The 19,796-nt window shown below is 48.4% G+C and overlaps 1 protein-coding gene across 1 annotated transcript; it reads left to right on the top strand.

Moving 5' to 3' along the window:
• Positions 1 to 195: 195 nt before the first annotated feature.
• On the top strand, positions 196 to 19,511 carry STK11IP (serine/threonine kinase 11 interacting protein). Its single transcript, XM_050976964.1, is given in 25 exon segments — positions 196 to 360; positions 460 to 662; positions 2,714 to 2,771; positions 2,774 to 2,787; positions 3,015 to 3,110; positions 4,018 to 4,125; positions 4,333 to 4,404; positions 5,368 to 5,497; positions 5,659 to 5,762; positions 6,557 to 6,646; positions 7,675 to 7,716; positions 8,217 to 8,384; positions 8,686 to 8,767; positions 8,873 to 9,241; positions 9,425 to 9,615; positions 10,568 to 10,678; positions 11,400 to 11,595; positions 13,014 to 13,511; positions 14,976 to 15,091; positions 15,280 to 15,377; positions 15,550 to 15,728; positions 15,978 to 16,062; positions 16,543 to 16,625; positions 18,148 to 18,374; positions 18,672 to 19,511. Coding segments are annotated over 25 exon segments (3,516 nt in total). The 5' UTR covers positions 196 to 305; the 3' UTR covers positions 18,813 to 19,511.
• The last annotated feature ends 285 nt before the right edge of the window (positions 19,512 to 19,796 follow it).

Below are 19,796 nucleotides of genomic sequence, written 5' to 3'. Positions count from 1 at the left end.
CCCGGCCCGCTTCGCGCCGACCGCCGCCGCTGCCGGGCCTCCGCCGCTTACCGGGAGGGCTGCGGGGCGGCGGCGCGGGGCGGCGGCGGGGCGGGGGCCGGGGGGCGAGGGCCCCGCCGAGCGGGAGGGGGACGCTGGGGCGGGCTCCATGGCAACCGGATGTGAGCGGCGGCCGCCTCGCTGGTGCGGCGGAAGGGCGCGCCTCGGCGGTAACGCGGAAGAGCGGCGGAGCGGCAGCGGGACCGGCCGTGCCGGGCCGTGCCGAACCGGGCCGGGCCGGGGTCGCCTCGGCCTCCCCGCTGCAGATGGCGGCGGCCGAGACGCTGGTGCGCGGCCTGGCGCGGCTGCTGCAGGACGCCGGTGAGTGGTGGCCGCCGCGGGCCTCGCCGGGCCCGGTCGCGTCAGTGCCCCCGGTGCGTGGACACTCAGGGCCTGGCCCGTCCTTTCCCTGTCCTGCAGGGGACCTCGTCCTGGACGGCTCCAGCACGCTGACGCTGCTCACCTCCACCCTGCAGCACCTCACGCAGGTCTTCGAACAGCACCTGGGCTCCCGCAACCAGAACCGGGGCTTCGTGGCGCTGCCCTCGCACCCCGCCGAGACAGCCGCCATCCTCCAGGCGCAGTTCCTCTTCGACGTCCTGCAGAAGACTCACTCCCTGAAGGTCCGTACACAGCGGGGCCGGGCGTGCTGCGGGGCCGGCCAGTGGAGGTGGCAGGCACAGCTTCAGAGCAGCCTCCTCAGGTGCCCGTTGTCCCCGTGTGACCTGCGGGCTCCGTGGGTCACAAGGGTCTCCCAGAGCTCTTGCGTGGAGTCGTCGCTTAGCACGATAGTCTATAGCTGCTTACCTAGGATCAGCCGTGCAACTCAGCTGAAAGTTTCTCGGAGTTAAAAACGGGGTCACCAGGAGTTAATTAAGTTCTGACCTTGGTAAGGTGTTGTCATTGTTGGGGAAATGATTATTTCCTGAAGGGCTTGAGCAATTCAGGCAGTATCTGGCACCTGAGCACAGCTGAGTGCTCCCGGAGTGATGATTGATGTGCCCAAGGCAGCCGAGCCAGGGAACTTGAGCAGAGGGGTCAGATGCTGTGCACACTCTGAGGCTGCTGCTTACTTCGGCAGCCTGGGCAGTGGTTCTGCTTGATCCGTTTCACAGCACGGGATATTCCTAGTAACATATTTTCATTACTTTTAACAATAAATAGGCTGTAGTAAAGAGGCTGTAACAAAGACAAAACTGCAGATCAAGAAATTCTTCAGAGAGGTTTTTGAAAGGTGGCATGGGCAATGATGCTGCACATGGTTCTGCTCGGCACTGACACATGCTGGGTGGGTAATAGAGGTGAAAGGAGCCTGAAAGGGAAAGAGGCATTAGCAGCTGGTTTGGGTTCTGCAGTGGGGCTCCAAAGGTGTTGCGGCTGAGCACTAAAATCTGTGATGTCTTTAAAAACCTGTTTTTCCTGTGAGAGTGGAGCAGTATCAGAATGTTGTTGGGAAGATTTTGTAACAGTGTAGTGAGTGGGGCCCAGAGTCTGTGGAGAAACATGGGTCTCCTGGCAGGAGGAGGCAGGGAGGGTTGCTGCAGTCAGGAGGATGTTGTGGTGAGTGCTCCTGTTCACTAGAAAATGTGCTCTCTCTGGAACAAGCCTCTAGAGAAGCCTCTGCCCATTGATGTCTGGTAACTGGTTTACTTGGAGAAGCTAATAATATATATCAGCCTGACAGATTTTTAAGACAGTGGAGGGAGAGGAGATGATCAAGACACACAGCAAGAATGGCATCTGAAATAAACTTTGCTAGAACTGGTCATTAAAGCTTGCCAGTGCAAGCTCCCCTTACAAATACTCTTGTTCAACATGCACATTAGTGCTGGCAGTGGCAGGCAGTGGGCAGTGATTCATTCCTGGCAGGGCTGTAGCTGTGGAAGCTGTAGTGGTGATGAGGCCTTAGGATGTCTGTTCTGCATCTGATGAGTCACTTCTGTGTGAATGTATATGTATGGTAGAGATGGTCTTCCTGGTTGTACTTTGCTGTCTACAGTGGAAGTGGTAACTGCTTCAGCACTCACTTTCAGTAGCAGCCAGAAATACTGTTTATGCACTGTCCATAGAAAGTGTTAGAAGGTGGTTTTAATAAGCTGCATGAACACAGCCTGACTGCCCTGTGCTAAAAGGGCCTGTGGCTGCACTACAGAATACAAAGAGGAGGTTTGCAGGCACCTCAGTCTAACACTAACAGTGCCTTGGAGACTACCTCTGTTTTCCATTGGATCTGCTTGTCATTTGCCTTATTTGGCCTCTTGTGGTGAAATGTACATGCACACCTCCCACCAGAGTGCTAGTTCTACTCAGTTGCTTGATAAACATACCTCCAGCAGTTAGTTTTGTCTTTAGTAGATTTGCTGGTTGTGGCTGATGAGGAATCCAGCTGTCAGACCTCCCAGTGGTGCTGAGAGTGGTGTAGCCATGTGGGCAGGGGAGATGAAGAGGACCTCCATGGGCTGGCAGACTACACTAACATGCTGTTCTCTGTGACCTCTATTGTATACTACGGATCCAGGGAGACAGTGCCACTACCAGCACTGGGAGAGAGCTTTTAAGGGATTACCCAAGCTGGTGGGACAGCCTGTCCAAAGTGCTGCAGTTGGTGCATCAGGAACGTGGTAATGCAGCACAAATCAAGCTTGACATGAGACTTCTTTTCTCATTTCTCCAGCTTGTTCATGTTCCAAACTGTGTTTTGCAATCTGCTGTGAAGATCTTCCCCTTCAAGTCCCTCGGCATCTGGAAGTAAGTATAGATAGCAAGAGTGGGTTTGAGTCTCGCTGTTTGGGTTTTCTTGGCTAGTTTTGTAGTTGCAGAATGACTCTGCTCCTAAAAGCTGGGTAGGCTTTTGTGGCTTCCCTGGAAGGCTAAGACTAAACTCCTGCAAAGCTTGCTTGGGGTAAAACTTGGATCTGCTCCACCACTGTAATATTTTGATGTATGTTGTTCTTACTTTCTCATCACTGCTGCAGTTGAGGTCTGTCCCTCCACACTGCCTGCGGGGACTGCGATTTGTCTATTCTCAGCTGGAATCTCTAACCTGCTGCAAATGTATCAGTACACTGGAGGTGAGTGTCTCTACACAGCTCATGGGGTAGATTGCAAGAGAAAGGCTGTCTTCATCAAACAGCTCTTCACACAGGGAAGATGGAAGATGGTGCTAGCCCTTTTATTCATTGTTGTGTATGGCTTCATCTCCCTTCTCCTGTCTCAGGCAGTGTTGAAGGATTCCCTGCTTGCAGGCACATGTGCTCTGTAAGCTTCTCTTTATCTTCTTGAGAATGTCTGGCTCTAGACAACATTTGTGCCAGCTAGGTCTGACAATTCTGCGTATCTAGCTGTTTCCACATTCAAGGACTGCAGCTGGTCAAGGTTTATTTCATTGTACCTCAGCAGCCTTTTTAGAGGTTCTTGTCAGAGGAAATGCTGTGCCCCAGCGTCTTACCTGCACTGCTGCCCAGCACATTTCTGAGACACGAAGGCAAGCTCTAGCCATGAAAAGCTGAGTAGCATGGGCTGTGCTCACCATGAGCCTCTGGGCTTCTCTCTGGAATGCAGAAGCACACACCTGCTGGAGAGCAGGGGCTGATGGTAGGGAGTGCTTTCAGAGCTTTTTATCTGTTAGGATACAAGTGTGTATCTTGCTTTTGTTGGAGGGAGGCCTGAAAATGATTTTGTTAGCATGAATCTTTGTGCTCAGTGTTCTGAGCCTAGGAAATCTACCAGATTAGGTTAACTATTGCCACTTCACAGTAGGAAACAAAAGCATCTCCCTTCTTTATAAATATCTGGCTGTGGGATTCCCATCACCTCCAAATACTTGAATTAGGGACATAAAAGTCACTGCCTCTCTCAGCAAAACAATGTCTGTAAAGCACAGTATGTCAGCCACCTTCTAGACTGTTCTCCTGTGTTCATCTGCTTTTACTATAACAGCTAGTACTCACCAACGTACGGCTCCTCTCTTCCTCCTAGGAAATAATTTCAGCATGCGGTGGAGATCTGAGCTGTGCTCTCCCATGGTTGGAACTGCAGACTGTGAACTTCAGCTATAACTCAATCACTGCCTTGGATGACTCACTGGTGAGTGGGGCATCCTTCCTGCATGGCTGAGGAGGAGAGAGGAGATGATCACAGCCAAGAGCCAGGCCTTCTGTTACTGATGCTGCTAGGTCTGGGTGGGAGGAAGTGGGCAGTGTTAATTTTGCTGGCCTCTCCCAGCAGGAGAAGCTTTTCATGCTGTAACAGAGACAGTTGTAGGATCTGATCTCGTATCTTTTTGTCCCTCAGCAATTATTGAATGCTCTGAGGGTCTTGGATTTGAGTCACAACAAGATCCAGGATTGTGAACACTATTTAACGGTGAGTATTTTGGGCTGACCAGCAGAGTTTCCTCCTGTGCAGAGGATACTGCTGAAATTCTGTAATCATTGACATCACATTCCTACTAGGTGAGGTATAATAAAAGAAATCACAGATGAGGTGTGGCTTAGAGCTAGTGCTTGCAGCCTGAAAACCATTGTCCTGTGTGTGCAGTACAAGTGCCACTGAGGTAGAAAAGGCAGTGTTCCTCACCTCTAAGATAGAGAGTTAGCTCTAGTTGTCACTTGGCAGCCCAGCATGGCTGTGTGGTAAATGCACTGATACACCCAGGGTACTCTGTGTGTACAGCCCCTCACAGGGTGGGCTCTCCACTGTGGCCAAGACTTTGCTGTAACCTGTGCAGCAGATGAGAATTATGTAGCCAGGCATGGGGCTGTAGAAGCTTACTGTTCAGTTTGTTCAAACTGCCAGTAGCATTTACTTCCTGCTCTCAGAAACCACTCAGTTACTCTAGAAAAGGAATAGTCCATCACAATGGCTCGTGTGTTTCTGGGAGGAGCAGTGAAATCCATGCTTTACTGGGCTGGATCTGCTTCTTTGAAGGAAAGCTTTGAAACAGCTTTTTGTGAGTTGATGGGACTCACAATGTATCATTCCCCATCATCTTTACAAAGGTAAGAAAGGGTTTATTTTGGTAGTTCACTCGTTTTGCTGATGCAGGATGTCCAGTCCTTTCCAATACTCAATCAAAGTTGGTGAGGAAAGAGAAAGGTGCTCCTGGAAAATTCTGTAAAGCATCAGATGTTGCTGAGTGCCCCTAAACAAACCACTCCCAATGTGAACATCAAACTCTTCCTGCAGAAACAGTGTAAAGAAATTCACTTGTTGGTTCACCCTGTTGGGATGAAAAAAATGGTAAAAGCTAGTGCCCTGCCTTGAGTTCAGGGCCAGGCTTTGAGATAAGGTCCCAGCTGATCCAATGCTGCTCTTCTCTCTGAACAGACCCTTACAGAGCTAGAATACCTCAATCTGGCATACAACTTCCTGTCCAAGGTGCCTAACCTTGGCATCTTCAGCCGATCCAAGCTGGTGACTCTGATCCTGCGCAACAATGAGCTCGACAGCATCAATGGTGAGCCCACAAGGGAGAAGCATTTCTGAGTTTGAAGCCTTCCTGTTGTCCTTGAGAACAAACAGAACTTGAAATCTTGGGCACAACTATTTTAACTAGGCTTCAGTTTTGGGGGAGGTTTTGTTGTCTAGCATGCTGATGACTTCTTGCTTTGTTCACAGGGGTGGAACAGCTTGTGAATCTGCAGCACCTGGATGTGGCCTATAACCTGCTGCTGGAACATTCCCAGCTGGCACCATTGTCCACTCTGCACTATTTAAAAAAAGTAAGCATAAAGCCTGATGAGTTGGTAAATTAGGGATTTCATGGTCAGGGTGTGCAAGATGGAGACTTTGTGGTAACCAGAGAGTTTTGAAAGATTAGCTCAGCTCTTGAGCATTTAATTTTATTGCAGGAAACTGATGGGGGAGCCTTACACAGACACCTGTGTTTCAGCCTTCATTTTTAGTGACCCTTCCTCAAGCTAACCTTTTTTCGTATGTTCATCCCCATTTCCTTGCTCATCCTTTCTGATTTTAACATTAAGTTCAGTAAAGATCCTACCATAATCCTGTTGTGGATTTGTGTGTTCAGAGAGATCTGAAGGAGCATGGCAGTCACTATAGTGCTTGTGATGGAAGGTCGTAGAATCAGAGAGTGGTTTTGGTTGGTAGGGACCTCAAGGCTCTAGTTCCAACCCTTCTGTCACAGGCAGGGACACACCTCCCACTAGACCAGGTTGCTCAAAGCTGCATCCAATCTGGCCTTGAACACCTCCAGGGATGGGACATCTACAGCTTCTCTGGGCCTACAAAGGACTGTTCTTTCAACACTTCTCAGAGTCAGTACTGAAAAAACTCATAATGATTTAGGTCATGAGTAGGAGGTACTTTGATCTGCTTCTCTATTTGCTGAGGTAATTTCAAAAAGCGTTTTAAAAGCCTAGCCCTCTTCTGGCTTGATAACTGTTCCACTGCAAGGATATTTCTTAAAGCAGAGAAAGACTGGAGCCTGCAGGCAGGATATACTGGGGTAGAGAATATTGCTTCTAGTAACAACTTGTCTGTTTCCCTCACCCAGCTGCATTTGGAGGGAAACCCAATATGGTTCCATCAAAATCACCGATCTGCAGCCCTTGTCCATGTGTCTCCCAGGGCAGCCTTCTCCAATGTGAGTATTAGCCACTACCTTCTGCCCCTGCTGTTGAAGGCATAGGGTGTTTTAACATTTTAACACTTGGGGCAAATGAGGGAAAAGAAACTTGCAGATTTATTCCAGCTGTGTAACAGTGGTGATTGTTTTGTGGTTGTTTTTTTTTTTACCTGCAGTAGAGTAGTTTAACCTTAAATTTTTACATGATGTGCTGGCCAGCACAGAGTTGAATACTGATCTCAGGTTTGCAACACCTCAAATCTTAATATGGCTTCACTGTCTACCTCTTCAGTTTTGCTCACTGATGGAACCTTACACTATTCATGCTAGATAGTAATGATGTAGCTGGACTGCAAAGAAGGAACTCGCAGTCTTTGCCCACCTTACCAAAGTATGTACTACTTTGGCAGCCATGGCCACCTCTTTGTCTGCTTCACTCTGGTCTCTCTCAGGTGTCATTACGGTTCCCTTACACTCCAGTGCTTAGGTCAGTTCTTGGTAATCTGATTTCAAATAAAGAAGGCAGCAAAGCCAGTGTTCTGGCAATTTAGCAAAATAAACTTACTTGCTAATGGTCAGAGGTGTTCCAGAGATGGTCTGCCCTTCATATCCGTTGCAAATGGCTGGATTCACTGTCTTCAAACTGCATCTTGGAAAAAGCTCAAATTACTGGAAGCTATGTGGAGTCAGGTTAGAAGTAGGATAAAGGCCTTGAGGTGAAAGTGAGTACCTTTCAAAACAATTTGAGCTGTTGTAGAATAATCCATTGTACCTTTTCCGTGAACTGTCTTGGATACATTTCTGGAAATTATAAAGTCTGTAAACAGGAAAACCACAGCGGTCCCTTCTGGCCTTACATGCTATTAGGTCAGGTAGCTACAACTAAAGGAGTGGTGGATAGGCAGGAACAGGGATGTTTCTTTGCAGTTTTTTTGCCAGGGATCCCAGCCCTAGGGTGGCCTGAAGGGAAGTAGGAGTCAGCAGAAGTTGTCCTGAGTATGTGCCAGCCAAATGGAATCTGACTGCAAATGGGTCTCTAATTACAGTTCTTCTTGGACGGGGAGCCACTCTCTTCCTCAGACTTAATGGTAAGTATAATTGTTAAAAACTGATCTTACTGGCTTTGGGACTGGGAACTCTGACAGGTTTCTGCATTGTCATGTGTCCTGTTAAATCTTTATTGACTACTTTGACTTAGACACAGATCATTTTGTCTCAGTTCATGCTGATTCCTGATAATTGTTGGAACTGGCCAGTGTAATTTATTCTGGCTTATGTAGCCTTACAGGACTTGGAGCCTTGCCTGTTTCCTCTTCAGGTACTGTATGGTACTTGACACTTGAGCTACATGTCAGCAAAATAATTATCAGTTTCCCATCTGCTATTTTAAGAAAGGCAGAGATTGAGGTAAATGAGAGTGGTTGTGATAAACAATCCAATCAATCAGGCAGGATCTGTTGTCAGTGCTTTGAGTGAGATGGTGAAAGCTTGCGGTGAGGAGTAGGAAAGCTGTCAGCCTGAGTTGTGGCTTGGTTGCCTTGTCTGCCCTTTGCACTCACCTGGAAATACTCTATTTTTCTTGCTTTAGCACCTTCCAAGACTTGTGCAAAGTGTGTCCCAGTCCATCCACACTTCTACCTCAGAGAAGACTGCACTGGACCGCAGTGCACTGGAGAGCTCCTGTGCTGCAGACTTCAGCGACAGCCAGTCCCCATCAGAGAATGTGGCCGTCAGGGTTCCTCGAAAGAAAAGCAAGGTCTGGGATTGACATAGCTTCTTAGCCATGTAGCTGGCATGTTGGATGAAGGGGATACCCTGACGTGAAGCCTCCTGCAGTGAGATGTGGTCTGGTACTGACTGCGTAGTTAGTCAGCCTCTACACGGCTGTGTATTAGGAAGGGGCTTTAATATTAATGTTCATATACCCTCACAAGTGTTTCAGGGTGTGTCCCTACACTGTAACAACTGTAAACCCTTCAGCTTGGCAGAGCCCCTCATCAGGTGCTGTTTTCATTATTCTAGTTTCTCACAACTACTTTTATCCTGTTTTTTTCCAGGGAAAAGTCAAAGTGCGCAGAGCAAGTATTTCGGAGCCAAGTGACACAGAACATGAGCCCCAGGCCTTACCCCTCTCTGCTGGTGAGCCTCATTGTCTTCCTTAATAACACAGCAGCTAAACTGCCCACAGTAAGAGTGCTCTAGCCTGGTGACTACCTTCATACTTCCCAAGTTTTCTCTTTGCAGGTCTGGTCCTAGAGCATCAGAAGGAGATGAAGCGCTTGGCCAGCTTCAGAGACCGCTTTGGTGCTGAGTGGCTGCAGTACAAGAGACACCTGGAGGAGCATGACCAAGCACCTGTCATGTCCCGCAGCCGCTCTGCAGATGAGATCACAGGCAGACCTGCTGCAATGGACTTGCAGAGCGAGAGCTCTGACCCAGAGCAAGGAAAGCCCCAAGAATCCCAGGAAGAAGGATCCTCTCCTCCTTTGGATGACACTGCAAAGGAGGAAGAGCCTGAAGTACAGCCGGATGAGCCTATGGAAGGAGAGCAGAGAGGAGAAGAGGAGGCAGATGAGCTAATGCTTGGAGAGGAAGAAGACGAGAAGGCAGAAGGTAAACAGGTCCTTTCACTGGTGTTTTTAAGGGCTTGCATGACAACAAAATAGATCAATCAAATGTGATTTGTCTCTGAAGCTGTATCATAGTGCCCAGTATTGTGGGAATGCTAAGAACCTAGGTCCAGCAGGACTGAAGTCCTGCTGCATGTACTGACTTGTATTGTGTCTTGTTTGGCAGTGGACCTGTGCCAGCCAGTGCTGGTGAGCCAGATAGAAGGAGAAGGGGACCCAGAGCCAGACTGGATCTTCCTGCGAGTCACAGCTAAGCATGTGATTGAGGTGGAACTGAAGGCGGCCAGAGTCCTCCACAAGCTGGAGCTGAAATGCCTGAAGAATGTAGAGACCTCTGAGTTGACCTGGAAGAGGATGGTGAGTTACACTTCTCTGAGTTTTGTCATCTTACTCCCTGTGTATGGCAGCATTCTGGATTTGGGCTCCTGTTAAGAATCCCGCAGGTCTTTTCCTACCTCCTGCAAAGCCTGATTAAGCATCCCTTCAACCCAATGCATGTGTGTCTAATGGCATCTGTATTGCTTAGGCTACCTGCAATAATGCAGCAGAAGCCAGCATCAAATCTTTTCCAGAGCTGGAATTTAAAGACAATGGCTGGAGTTGTTCTGGTGTGGAGGAATGAGAGACTTCTCAAGAGGAGCTTAAATGAAATGGAGATGTCCTTCCCATCCATTCCTTACTACCCTGGTCTTGGAGGACCCTTTGTAGACTGCACTGTTTCTAGAGCAGCACAGAGTCTAGTCTGGCAACTCAGTGGGCAGTTTGCCATCTGCTCTAGGTGCACACTTTAGCATTACCAGTCCTATTTGGCTTTTGTGGTTCTTTAGAAAGGGAGTCTGGAAATCCCTTTTTCCATGTGGTAAGATTTTAACATTCAGTCTGTATACAGACATGTTCACAGGTTTCTCTAATTCTGTTTTCTCTAAAAGCTCCAAATCATTTTTAAACCCTGCCCTTGTGCCTTTTTGAATGGTTGTGGTTTGATATTCTTCTGAACTACCTTTATGAAAAAGGTGTTTTCTTTGAAATGATTTGTTCTAGGCCTTGAGAGTTACTGTTGTAAGTTTAAAGCGCTCATGCAATTTTTCAAGCACTCAACGCAAGTCTTGTCAGCACTTACTAGCTTTGTATTTGTTTATTCATTTCTGCCCATTTTACCAGACTCCCAAATGCTCTCATCTGTGGAGGGATGCTTAGGACGTACTAAATTAAGTGCTTGTATGGCCATGTTTCAGCCTTTTGCAAGCAAATGTAGTCTGTGAAAGCTTCTCCCTCATCCCAGAAAGGGTGTTTTTTCTGTCTCCTGCAGGACCTGGAGCGAGTTTTCCCTGTCCTCACGTTGCACTTCAGCTACATCCGCAAGGACCGGCAGAAGCGCAGATACGTGGTGCTTGACGACTGCCCGGAGCAGTGTCTGCAGGTGGGGGGCCTTGGGGAGGGGGCGGTGTTACTGCAAGGCACTGAATTCTTCCAGCCAGCATAGAGCTGCTGTTCTCAGAGCACATGAGCACCTGCTGCCCGGGTCTGGCTTGTAGGGATTTCTTCTTCTGCACAGGGACCTGTGGAGGGCCCTGTGAGCATGGCCATGGGCAGTGGAGCTCCTGTAGCATAAACATTGCTCTCAAGGAGAGAGTCTTGCAGTTTTCTCCCTCTTGGGATGAAAAGTTTGTAGTCAGGCTAGTGATCACTACTTGTGCATATGCAATGTAATTTTTTTTGATGTACTGGCCTGTGCTTGGTCCTCTGGACAGTGAATGTCAGTGCTATGTCCACACAGCTGCTGTAGGGACTCTGGTCTCTCATTCAATAATTTCTCTCAAGATACCATTTAAGTACATTTTAACAAGTTGTTAGAGACAAGACACAAATAGTTAGGGTCTTTGAGATCAGAGCTCCAGAGGGAGCCTGTCTTTATGTAGCTATTAGGCACAGACCTGCAAAAACATATTGTCTTGGTCTTCTGCAGTGAAGCTCCATGTCCTTGGCAAGTCTTGCACAGTTGGGAAATATGCTTGCACACCTTACACTCTGAAATGCTATAGTGAGGCATGTGAAAAGACTTGCTGGTGTCAGAAGCTTGATTTTATTAGAACAATCATAGCTACGTGATAGCATCCTTTTCCCTGTGCTGCTATTTGTAGTGTATCCTTGAAGTGTTGTCCCCAGCTGTTGAGGAGAACCAGCGAAATCAGGACCAAGAGAAGGGATCCATGAAGCTCCAGTGCCTGAAATGCAAGCAGGAGTTTTCACAGTCCGTGCCCCCCTGGCATCAAGGTTCATATTCTTCAGAGCTTGGAGACACGAAAATCCTGGAGACTCTAGTTGCCGCAGATCAAGGTAGGCTGCAGTGCCCAGAAGAAGGATGTTTGCTAATTAATGCCCAGGCAGACTTCCAGGATGGCAGCTGTGGTGCAGAGCATGGAATGTATATGAGCATGGAATGTATACATGTTGTCTGTACTGGAATTTAAAACCTGTTGTGGGATGAACTCTCACTTGGCCTACTTGGACTGGGAAAAGCCTGCCTTGTTTCCTAGCAGGAATAAACCACGGGTTTAAGGTTAAGCAAACAGCACTCCTGTGCTGGGTGGCCTGGGGGAACACAAGGGTGCTGGTAACTGAAGTCTGAGAGAGGACTTAAAGGTCATGTAGTCAGTTCTGCCACAGAGACTTTATTTGTTCTAAAGTGCTTTTGCTAATGAAAGCTTTCAGGGAATCTGCATCAGTATTTCAGGTAAAACTTTGGCTGTTAGACATCATAAAAACAGCCAGAACCCTAATCTAAGTCTCCCTGTCTATGATGTTAAGCCCACTCTTGATGCCACTTCAGGGGAGCAATTTATTTCTTTCTTTGTACTTGAGGGCCATTGTTCTCCTCTGGCAACTTTTCCTGGTTTCTGTCCTCTAGACTAAATAGGCTCAATTCTCTAGATAATTTACTTGTCAGTCATATCTCAGACATTCAGTTTCTTGCTGGTCTTCGTATTTTTTTCCCATTTGTCCACACTTTCATTTGCCTGTTTAAAACTAGATGTGGTATCTCAGCTGAGATGTGGCTAGTCCTGTGTAGGCATCTTGTGATTGCTGTGTTTTTCAAAGCTCAGTTTATATTGGAAGTAGGGAGTGCCATAGCTGAGAAGATGCTGTTTTGACAAAGTATCCTGGGATTGAAATACTGCAGTGAACATAGAAGTGCTGTCCTGGCTGCAGCACTTTTCTCCACCCCAGGATACTTTATTCTCCCTGCCGGAGTAATGGCATGATGGGAGTCTGTTCTGGTGTGGGTGAAGGGAGCAACAGGAATCAGTGTCAGAAGGGATGAGGACAGGTGGGGAAGGGACACAGCATGCTGGGGATGGAAGTGGCTAAGGAAGATTGGATTGACTGGTCATGAGCTTAGGCTTCCGAGGTTATGTGAGCACTTGCAGATGTGAAGTGGAGGAAAGTCATAACACAAAGCCCTGGTACGGTTTCAGTTGCAACCACAGCACACACTGGGCCACCATAAATCTGAGCAGAACTATTTCATGTGGCAGTGACCCAGAATTTCTGGTTGATTTGTGAGGAGAGGTATGTAGGATATGCTTCTGTACAAGTTGCTCAACAAGCTGCTCAAGTCAGACTGTAACTACTACTGAAACTTTTCTACTTTGAAAAGGGAGGGTTCATGGTTTGCAGAGGAGGTGAGGGGAAGTAAAATCTTGCTGGGGAGAGCTGTTCTGCCCTTTCTTTATACCTGACAAAATCTTTCACAGGTTCTGCAGCAGCTGGTAAGCCCATAGCCTGTCCCAGTTGTTCCAGTGACCATGTGGTCATTCTGCCTTCAGAGGAGTGCTCCAGCACGCCTCTGCCGCCTGGTGCCGACAGCACGAGTGAGGAACTGTCAGACTCCGTGCTGGAGGGAGGCAGCCAGCAGGAGGGCCCAGAGGAAACGTCTGTCCTGGCCACTGAGAGTGGGAAGTTCTACATTGGTGGGGAGGACAGCTCGGAGATAGACACCAGCAACAGTGCCAGGAGCCCGGAGCTGAGCACAGAGCCTGAGCCTGGGAGCACTCTTCATCCCACCTGCCATGGATCAGAGGGTGGCTCTGGGAAGGAGCAGGGTGTGAAGAGCCAGTCCTTGTCCCTTAGCCACCCAGACACCAGTGGGGGCAGCCTGGCGGGAAGCTGCCGCTACAGCCTTTCTCGGGGCCCCACGCCTTCCCCGCTCTCTGTGAACTCGGAGTCCGAGGAAACATGGAATCTCAGTCCCAGTGAGTATGAGGAAGCTGTGCAGGGTTTAGGGGTGTTGACAGCTTGTTGCTGGTTTTATCAGTGGTGCTTGCAGAGTACACTTCCTCCTGTTTAATGGGGAAGGGGGACATCAAGTATGAGCAGCCATAAACATATGGTTCTTATGAGCAGAGATTTTTATTCCCCTCTCTGTTAAATCCTTATGCCTGAAGGTAGGAAAAGTGAGTCAGCTCCTAACACCTATTATTGCTTAGACTCTGAGTAATAGGGTCTTGCTCTGTAAGCTGCATTGCTCAGTTATGGACACACTGGGTTCCTGTAGCATCCAGGAACTGCCAGCTGGAGCATTACCTTTGGAGAATAGTATGCACAATTCCTCTCTATTTATTCTTTGGCTTAAGTGCAGTGTAAGGCTGGTGTGCTAGAAGGAGGCTCTGGTTTGTGGATCTACAGTTGCTTGTGCTTTCCTCACTTTTTTAGTGAGCTTCCCACGACGAAACCTGTCCAACAGACTGCATGCTGGCTATGTGAGAGCTGTCATGCAAGACAGGAGGCCCACAAATTATTTTTCTGAAGGACCTTGGATTTCTGATGAAGCAGACTGCCTTTGCCTGGGTATCAGCTTGTGATTTACAGAATAACAAGTTGGAAAGGAGCTGTGGAGGTTATCTGGTCTAGCCCAGCAAGTGACTCTGCTGCAGCTGGGTGTAGTTCTGATTTACAACCTGTTGTTTTCTTGATCTATAGAGGTCTCCCCCAGTCCTTCAAGACTGCTGTGCCTCAGAAGAGGAGAGTCAGTGTAGAATCACAGTTTTAAGGTTGCTATGTTCAGTCTTGTACAGTTAAGTATGAAGCAGTCTCTTTTCTGAGGTCAAATTGCAAGGTCCCAATTTGAAACTGAGCCTATGGAAAGTTCCTGGTGAGGAGTGGTTGATTAGTGTAGCGTTTCTGGTGGAGAACAGGCTCTGCTGGGAAGTGTGAACTCTTGGGCAGTACTGTAGCTGTTTTATAACCAAATTTTTTGGTTATACAATTTCATGACAAACCTAATTATACTCTTTAGCAGTTTTATTGGTGTCTTCCTCAGGCAGCTTTAACCTTGCCACAATCAAAGCCAGTTAAAAAGTTGACCTGAGCTGACACCAGCTGAAATAAGAAATATCTTTCTGGCTTTGTGATAAAGAATTGTCCTCCTGCCAAATCCAGCAGCAAAGCAGTGTCCTTCTGGGACTAAACAGCCAAGAACAGTTTGAATCTGGCTTAGACCAAAGCTTTGTATATCTGAAAAAAAAAAAAAGTGTCAGAGCAATGAATTCCTCTTTTATCTCCGCATGGCGACCTCAGGTTTGGCCCTTTGTCTTGAGGAGAGACTTGATGGAAGCAGGTGTGCAGAGAGGGTGGCACTGCTGCCCTGGTGCCTGTCTGCATGCTCAGGCAGCTCCTGGTCACGGGACAGTGTCATTGCTGCCCTTTGCTCTCCTCAGCTGTAAACAGCGTCCTGAACACCAGGGACTTCCGCTCAGTGGATCATCGCCTGAAGCTGTACCTGGACATGGAAGTTTTTGAAGAGAATGCTGAGGAGTTCCAGTGCTTTCTCAAGGTGAGCTCCCACAGCACCACTCCTACAACTCTTCTGCTGTCCCTCTTGCCACCCTGCAAGTTCTGCACTGAGGTGGTGTTTCAGAGACTGGGGTGTGAAGGGAGCTGAAGTGTCTTTGAGTCTGGCTTTTCTGTGGATGAGCTGTCAAGGGCAGGCCAAAGCTGTGACCCACCCTCTGTGTGCTCTAGGTGGTCATGGTGAAGTTTGGCCGGCCAGGAGAGTTCCTCTCAATCCTGGTTGCTTCTGATCTCAAGATTTATGTGCTGGAAGTCACTGGAGCTATCAGGTGAGGACCCTGCAGCAAGTCTGTGAGTGCTGGGTAGTGCCAGCCTGTGCTAGCCTTGCTGCCCTTACCCTGGAGGAGTGGTGACATGCACAGGCTGTTCTGGCAAACCCCCTGCTGCAGTGGGAGGAGATGGGGCAGCCTGCTGCAGCTGAGGGCTGTGCTCTGTGTTTAGGGGACAACCTGCAGACTGGCTGAAGAAGAATGACTCTCACTACCTGTCTGATATTTCTCATCTGGAAGTGGGACTCTGCCACCAGACCTTGCGAATGGAGTTTGAGAACCCAAAAACTTCCTACAATCTGCTGATCCGGAACCAAAGCTGCTGTGACCAGTTCCTGCAGACCCTGACAGGTAAGAGTAGAGCTGTAGGGGCGTGGGGAAGAGGATTTGAAAGATTTGTTCTTGGGGCACTATCAGAACAGCTGTTGTTGGATAGATATTGAAAATAAACTTCTTGACAGGTCAGAAAAGGAGCTGGGAGAGAATTTCACTGCAATCATAACTTGCAACACCTCTCTGAACAGTAGAGAAGTGTCCTGAACTGTTATGTACTGCCCTTGGGTTTGCAATAAAAGACACCTGCCTTCTCCCCCTCTTTAGATCTCATGCAAGAACTGCCTGCTAAGCACAGGAGTAAGGTGAAGGAAATCCCCACTGTGGAAATGAATCCCCAGCATTGGCTATGGTAAGAGCCTGTGAGAGGTTGGATTTCAGGTAGAAAGGGATGGCTGCTTGTCCAGAAGACCCTGGGAAGCATGGTGCTGGAATCAGGGGAGGACAGAAGGAGGCACTACTGGAGTTCAGCCAGGCCTATGTTTGTGGTTTAGGGCAGCTGTCTCAAGTGCCTGCTGCACAGAGGGTGAGCAGGCAAAGGGGTGTCATGGGCTGAGCCAGGCAGGGCAACTTGAGCTCTTCTGAAGGAGCCAGGGTATAATGGAGGGAGTAAAAGTGGGATGCATAGGGCAGCCTTCTTACTTGTAAGAAACATTTGGCTCCTGGCTGGCAAGGTGGTAGTCAGAGGACCAGGAGAAGGAGGACTTTGCATTATCTGGGAGATACGGGTCCTTCCCTTCCCCAGGAGGACTGGGAACAGTAGCTAGTTCACAGCAAACCTAGACTGGAAACAGAGTGCTTCCTTATCAGCCCACTGTTGTATCTCCTCCAGGCCTCTGCTGGACTCCAAGACCACAGATTCTGCAGCTGCAGATGACACTGGTTTCTTCTACCTGCTGGCATACCTGATCCAAGGTACAGGAGATCTCAGTAGCCACATTGTGCTGTCTGCTTACATGCTTGTGATTTTAGTGCACAGTCAGGGGGAAAAGAGCTGTGCCTTTTTTCCAGCAGAGAAATGGGGTGGGGGCATGGGTGAGGGCTCTTTTCTAGTGTTGGGTTGTGTAGAATAGCAGCATACTTCTGTTCATCCAGCAAATCTCCCAGTCCTTTTCTACATGGAAGTCTAAGCTCTAGGGAGCAGCTGGTCTTGCACACCAGTTTCGGTGACAGCTTGAGAAGCTAGAGATTATCTGAGGGCTGGATCATTGCCCTGATCTGAGGGAAAGATGAGGAGTCATAAAAACAGATGGCTTGTGTGAGTTGCTGAAAGGCTTCTTCATTTGGGAAAACAGAAGTAGGTGTCCAGAACCTGAGATGATAGTACAGGAGGAGCCTGCTAGAGCCCTTCAAGTTTTGTTCCAGGCCTTGCTGAAGGACAGATGTGTTAAACTTGTGGTTTGAGTCTTCAGTGAACAATTCCAGCGTCGTCATAGCTTGGGACACTGAAAAAAAGCAACCTAGCTCATAATCACATTCTGACCAATCTGCTAAGCTTTTGCACCCCTGGTCACCATTGACTATTGGGAGGCATGGGAGTATGAGGATCAGAAGGAATCTGTGGGGGAAGTATGTTTATTGCTATCCTCAAGCTGAACAAATAGTATGTGAGAGGGAGAACTTACAGTGTGTTTTTCTTACTCTACAGTTTTCTCCTCTTTTAGAGTACGGTGCCCAAAACTGGACACAGTTCCAGCTGAGATCTCATTACCAAGAAGACAGGATTAATTAAACATCCCCTTTTTGATAGTCCTACTAATTCCCAAGAGTGAGATGTGATGAGAAAAGCAACATACTGCTGCATCAGCTTGTGATCCCCTGTGACCTCAGTCAGTTTTGCTAATGGTTTCCTATTACTGTGCATCTAATTTATTCACAACTTTTAATGCTTTTAATTCAGTAGATGCTTTTAATTTGCATCCACTGAATACCTGGATTATATTTATGTTGACTAAAGTTTATCAAAACTGCTTTACTTCCCGTCATATTTATGACGCATCCCAGCTTGGTATTAAACTTTATGTGTGTGCTCTCTGTTCCACCCATGAGATATCTGCAGCCAGAGAAATTCAGGCCAAAAAAGGCAGGCTTTGAGCTGCAGCTGTCAAATCTTAACTGAGGAGTAGTAAAATGTTGTTTAAGAGGTCAAAGGACTCAGGTGACTCTTCCTGCCTCACTTGAGGGCATGGACTGGACAAGCCTTGCCGGGCAGTGGTCTTTCATGTACATGGTTCTGCAACCAGCTTGGATAGGCTGGTCAAGCCCAGCCACATTTCAGTAGTCTGATCCCCTCTTCAGTCAGGAAACTGGATAAAGTCATTCAGCAAGTTACTGCTGCTGTAAAGGATTTCCCTAGGGGAGGAATGGAAAGCAAAGCTGGTTCTGTGGTGACTCAGGCTCTCAGCAAAGCATTTCTTATTCCCTCATATCCTTTTAGGGGCATCTGCTTTTCCTGTGACCCTGCTGAGTACCCGAAGCATGCTATTTCTGCTGGAGGAGAATCACCAGTGGCAGGTGCAGCCCTCCTTGGATGAAGACCATGAGGCAGAAATGCCTCCTAGGAGCAACATCCAGTTGAAGGAGAAGCAGCCAATCACCAGTATTAGCAATATCATAACCTATCGCCTCTGTCCTTGTGACATCAAGCTGATGCTTTACGATGAGGTAAGCGGCAGGTGCTCTTGGGGTCAGGGTGCTGGGGGCTGACTGTGCTCAGATCCTGCAAGAGTGTCCTGGGGCTGTCATCTCCCATCATAACCTAGGGCCTTGTACCACAGAGCCAGGGGAGCACAGTGCAAAGTCGTGCAAGGGACACTCGACTGCTGGCAGCAGAGAGGGACGAGGAGGTCACAGAGGAATTAGGAAGAGCTGGCAGCTGTGCTGGGGGATGGTGGCTCAGGGATGATTGGTGCCTGTCAGGCCAGTCTGCTCATTCACCTGCCTACCTTTCCTCCCTGCCAGGTACTGAAGCTGGAGAGCACTTGGCACATCCGCACAGAATGCCCTGAGCTCCTGGTGGAGCTGGTGGAGTGGATCCGTGGGCCCTGGGAGGAGATGTTCTCAATCGAGCTCCGGAAGGCTGTGTATGAGGCACTGGAGTGAGCCTGGTGGCTGGAGCAGGCAGGACTTGCAGTCAAGTGCTGCTGTGCCAGCAGGGGTGCACAAGAGTCTCCCACTCCCATCTGACCTTGCTGTCCTGTGGCCTCTGCTTTCCACTCTACTCTTGCCCCTGTCCCCTTCTGGTGAGTAAGAGGGGAGCACATAATGGTTCAGACTGCACAGTCAGATATTTGCACTGGACTGGCCACCCAAGGAGAAGGTGGAGAGTGTTCCTTGTAATAGTGTGTAAGCTACCCAAAGGCAGTCAGGTGCCATTTCTGACAGATGCATTTGCTGCCTTCTTAGCTGTTTCAGGACAGCTATCATTATATGCTGATGATTTTTTTTTTCCTCTCCCTCCTTCTTGTCCATGGTTTCCTTAAAGCTATCTGCTTCAAACTGGAGCCTGATTGCACAAGGGGATGAAGTATGTTGTACACAACCCCACAGAGAGCCCTTGCCTCTCTGCCTGATGGGGCATGGCTCAATCTGCTGCTGTAGTCTTTCACTGTCACTGGGAGGAAGAAGCCTTGAGGTTCTCAGCACAGAAATGTGTTGCTCATTGCTTAGGGGTCAGGACTATGGTGGGCACCAACAAGTATAAGCAAGGCTTAGGCTTTTTCTGAGAAGTCCAAAAGCAAGAGTCTATTTTAACATGAGTTTTACTATTTTCTATTGTAATAAAAGCTTATATTTATTGAATTGTCATGTTTTCCTTGTTTCATTCTTTTGCAGTGCTGTAATGTCTTTCTAAGGGCTTCCATACTAGCTTTGCTGCTGCCTCAAGGGTTCCCTAATCTCACTGGATTCAGGCTATTCTCCCTGTCCTGTTCAGGTGTGAAAGGGATGCTAGGCTTATCTTCTCCACTTTCCTCTCTTCCAAGGAGCAACAAAAGAACAATTTTAAACAGGATTAGACTGACACCAGATATTGCCCTCAGGTGGGCATCCTGTGGCCTTTCAGCCCCAGGTGCACTGGCTGCACAG

This window comes from Serinus canaria, chromosome 7, assembly GCF_022539315.1.
Source record: "Serinus canaria isolate serCan28SL12 chromosome 7, serCan2020, whole genome shotgun sequence".
Classification (NCBI taxonomy): Eukaryota; Metazoa; Chordata; class Aves; order Passeriformes; family Fringillidae; genus Serinus; species Serinus canaria.
The sequence above is the reverse complement of the archived record's forward strand: the minus strand, read 5'-3'. Positions and strand labels throughout refer to the sequence as shown.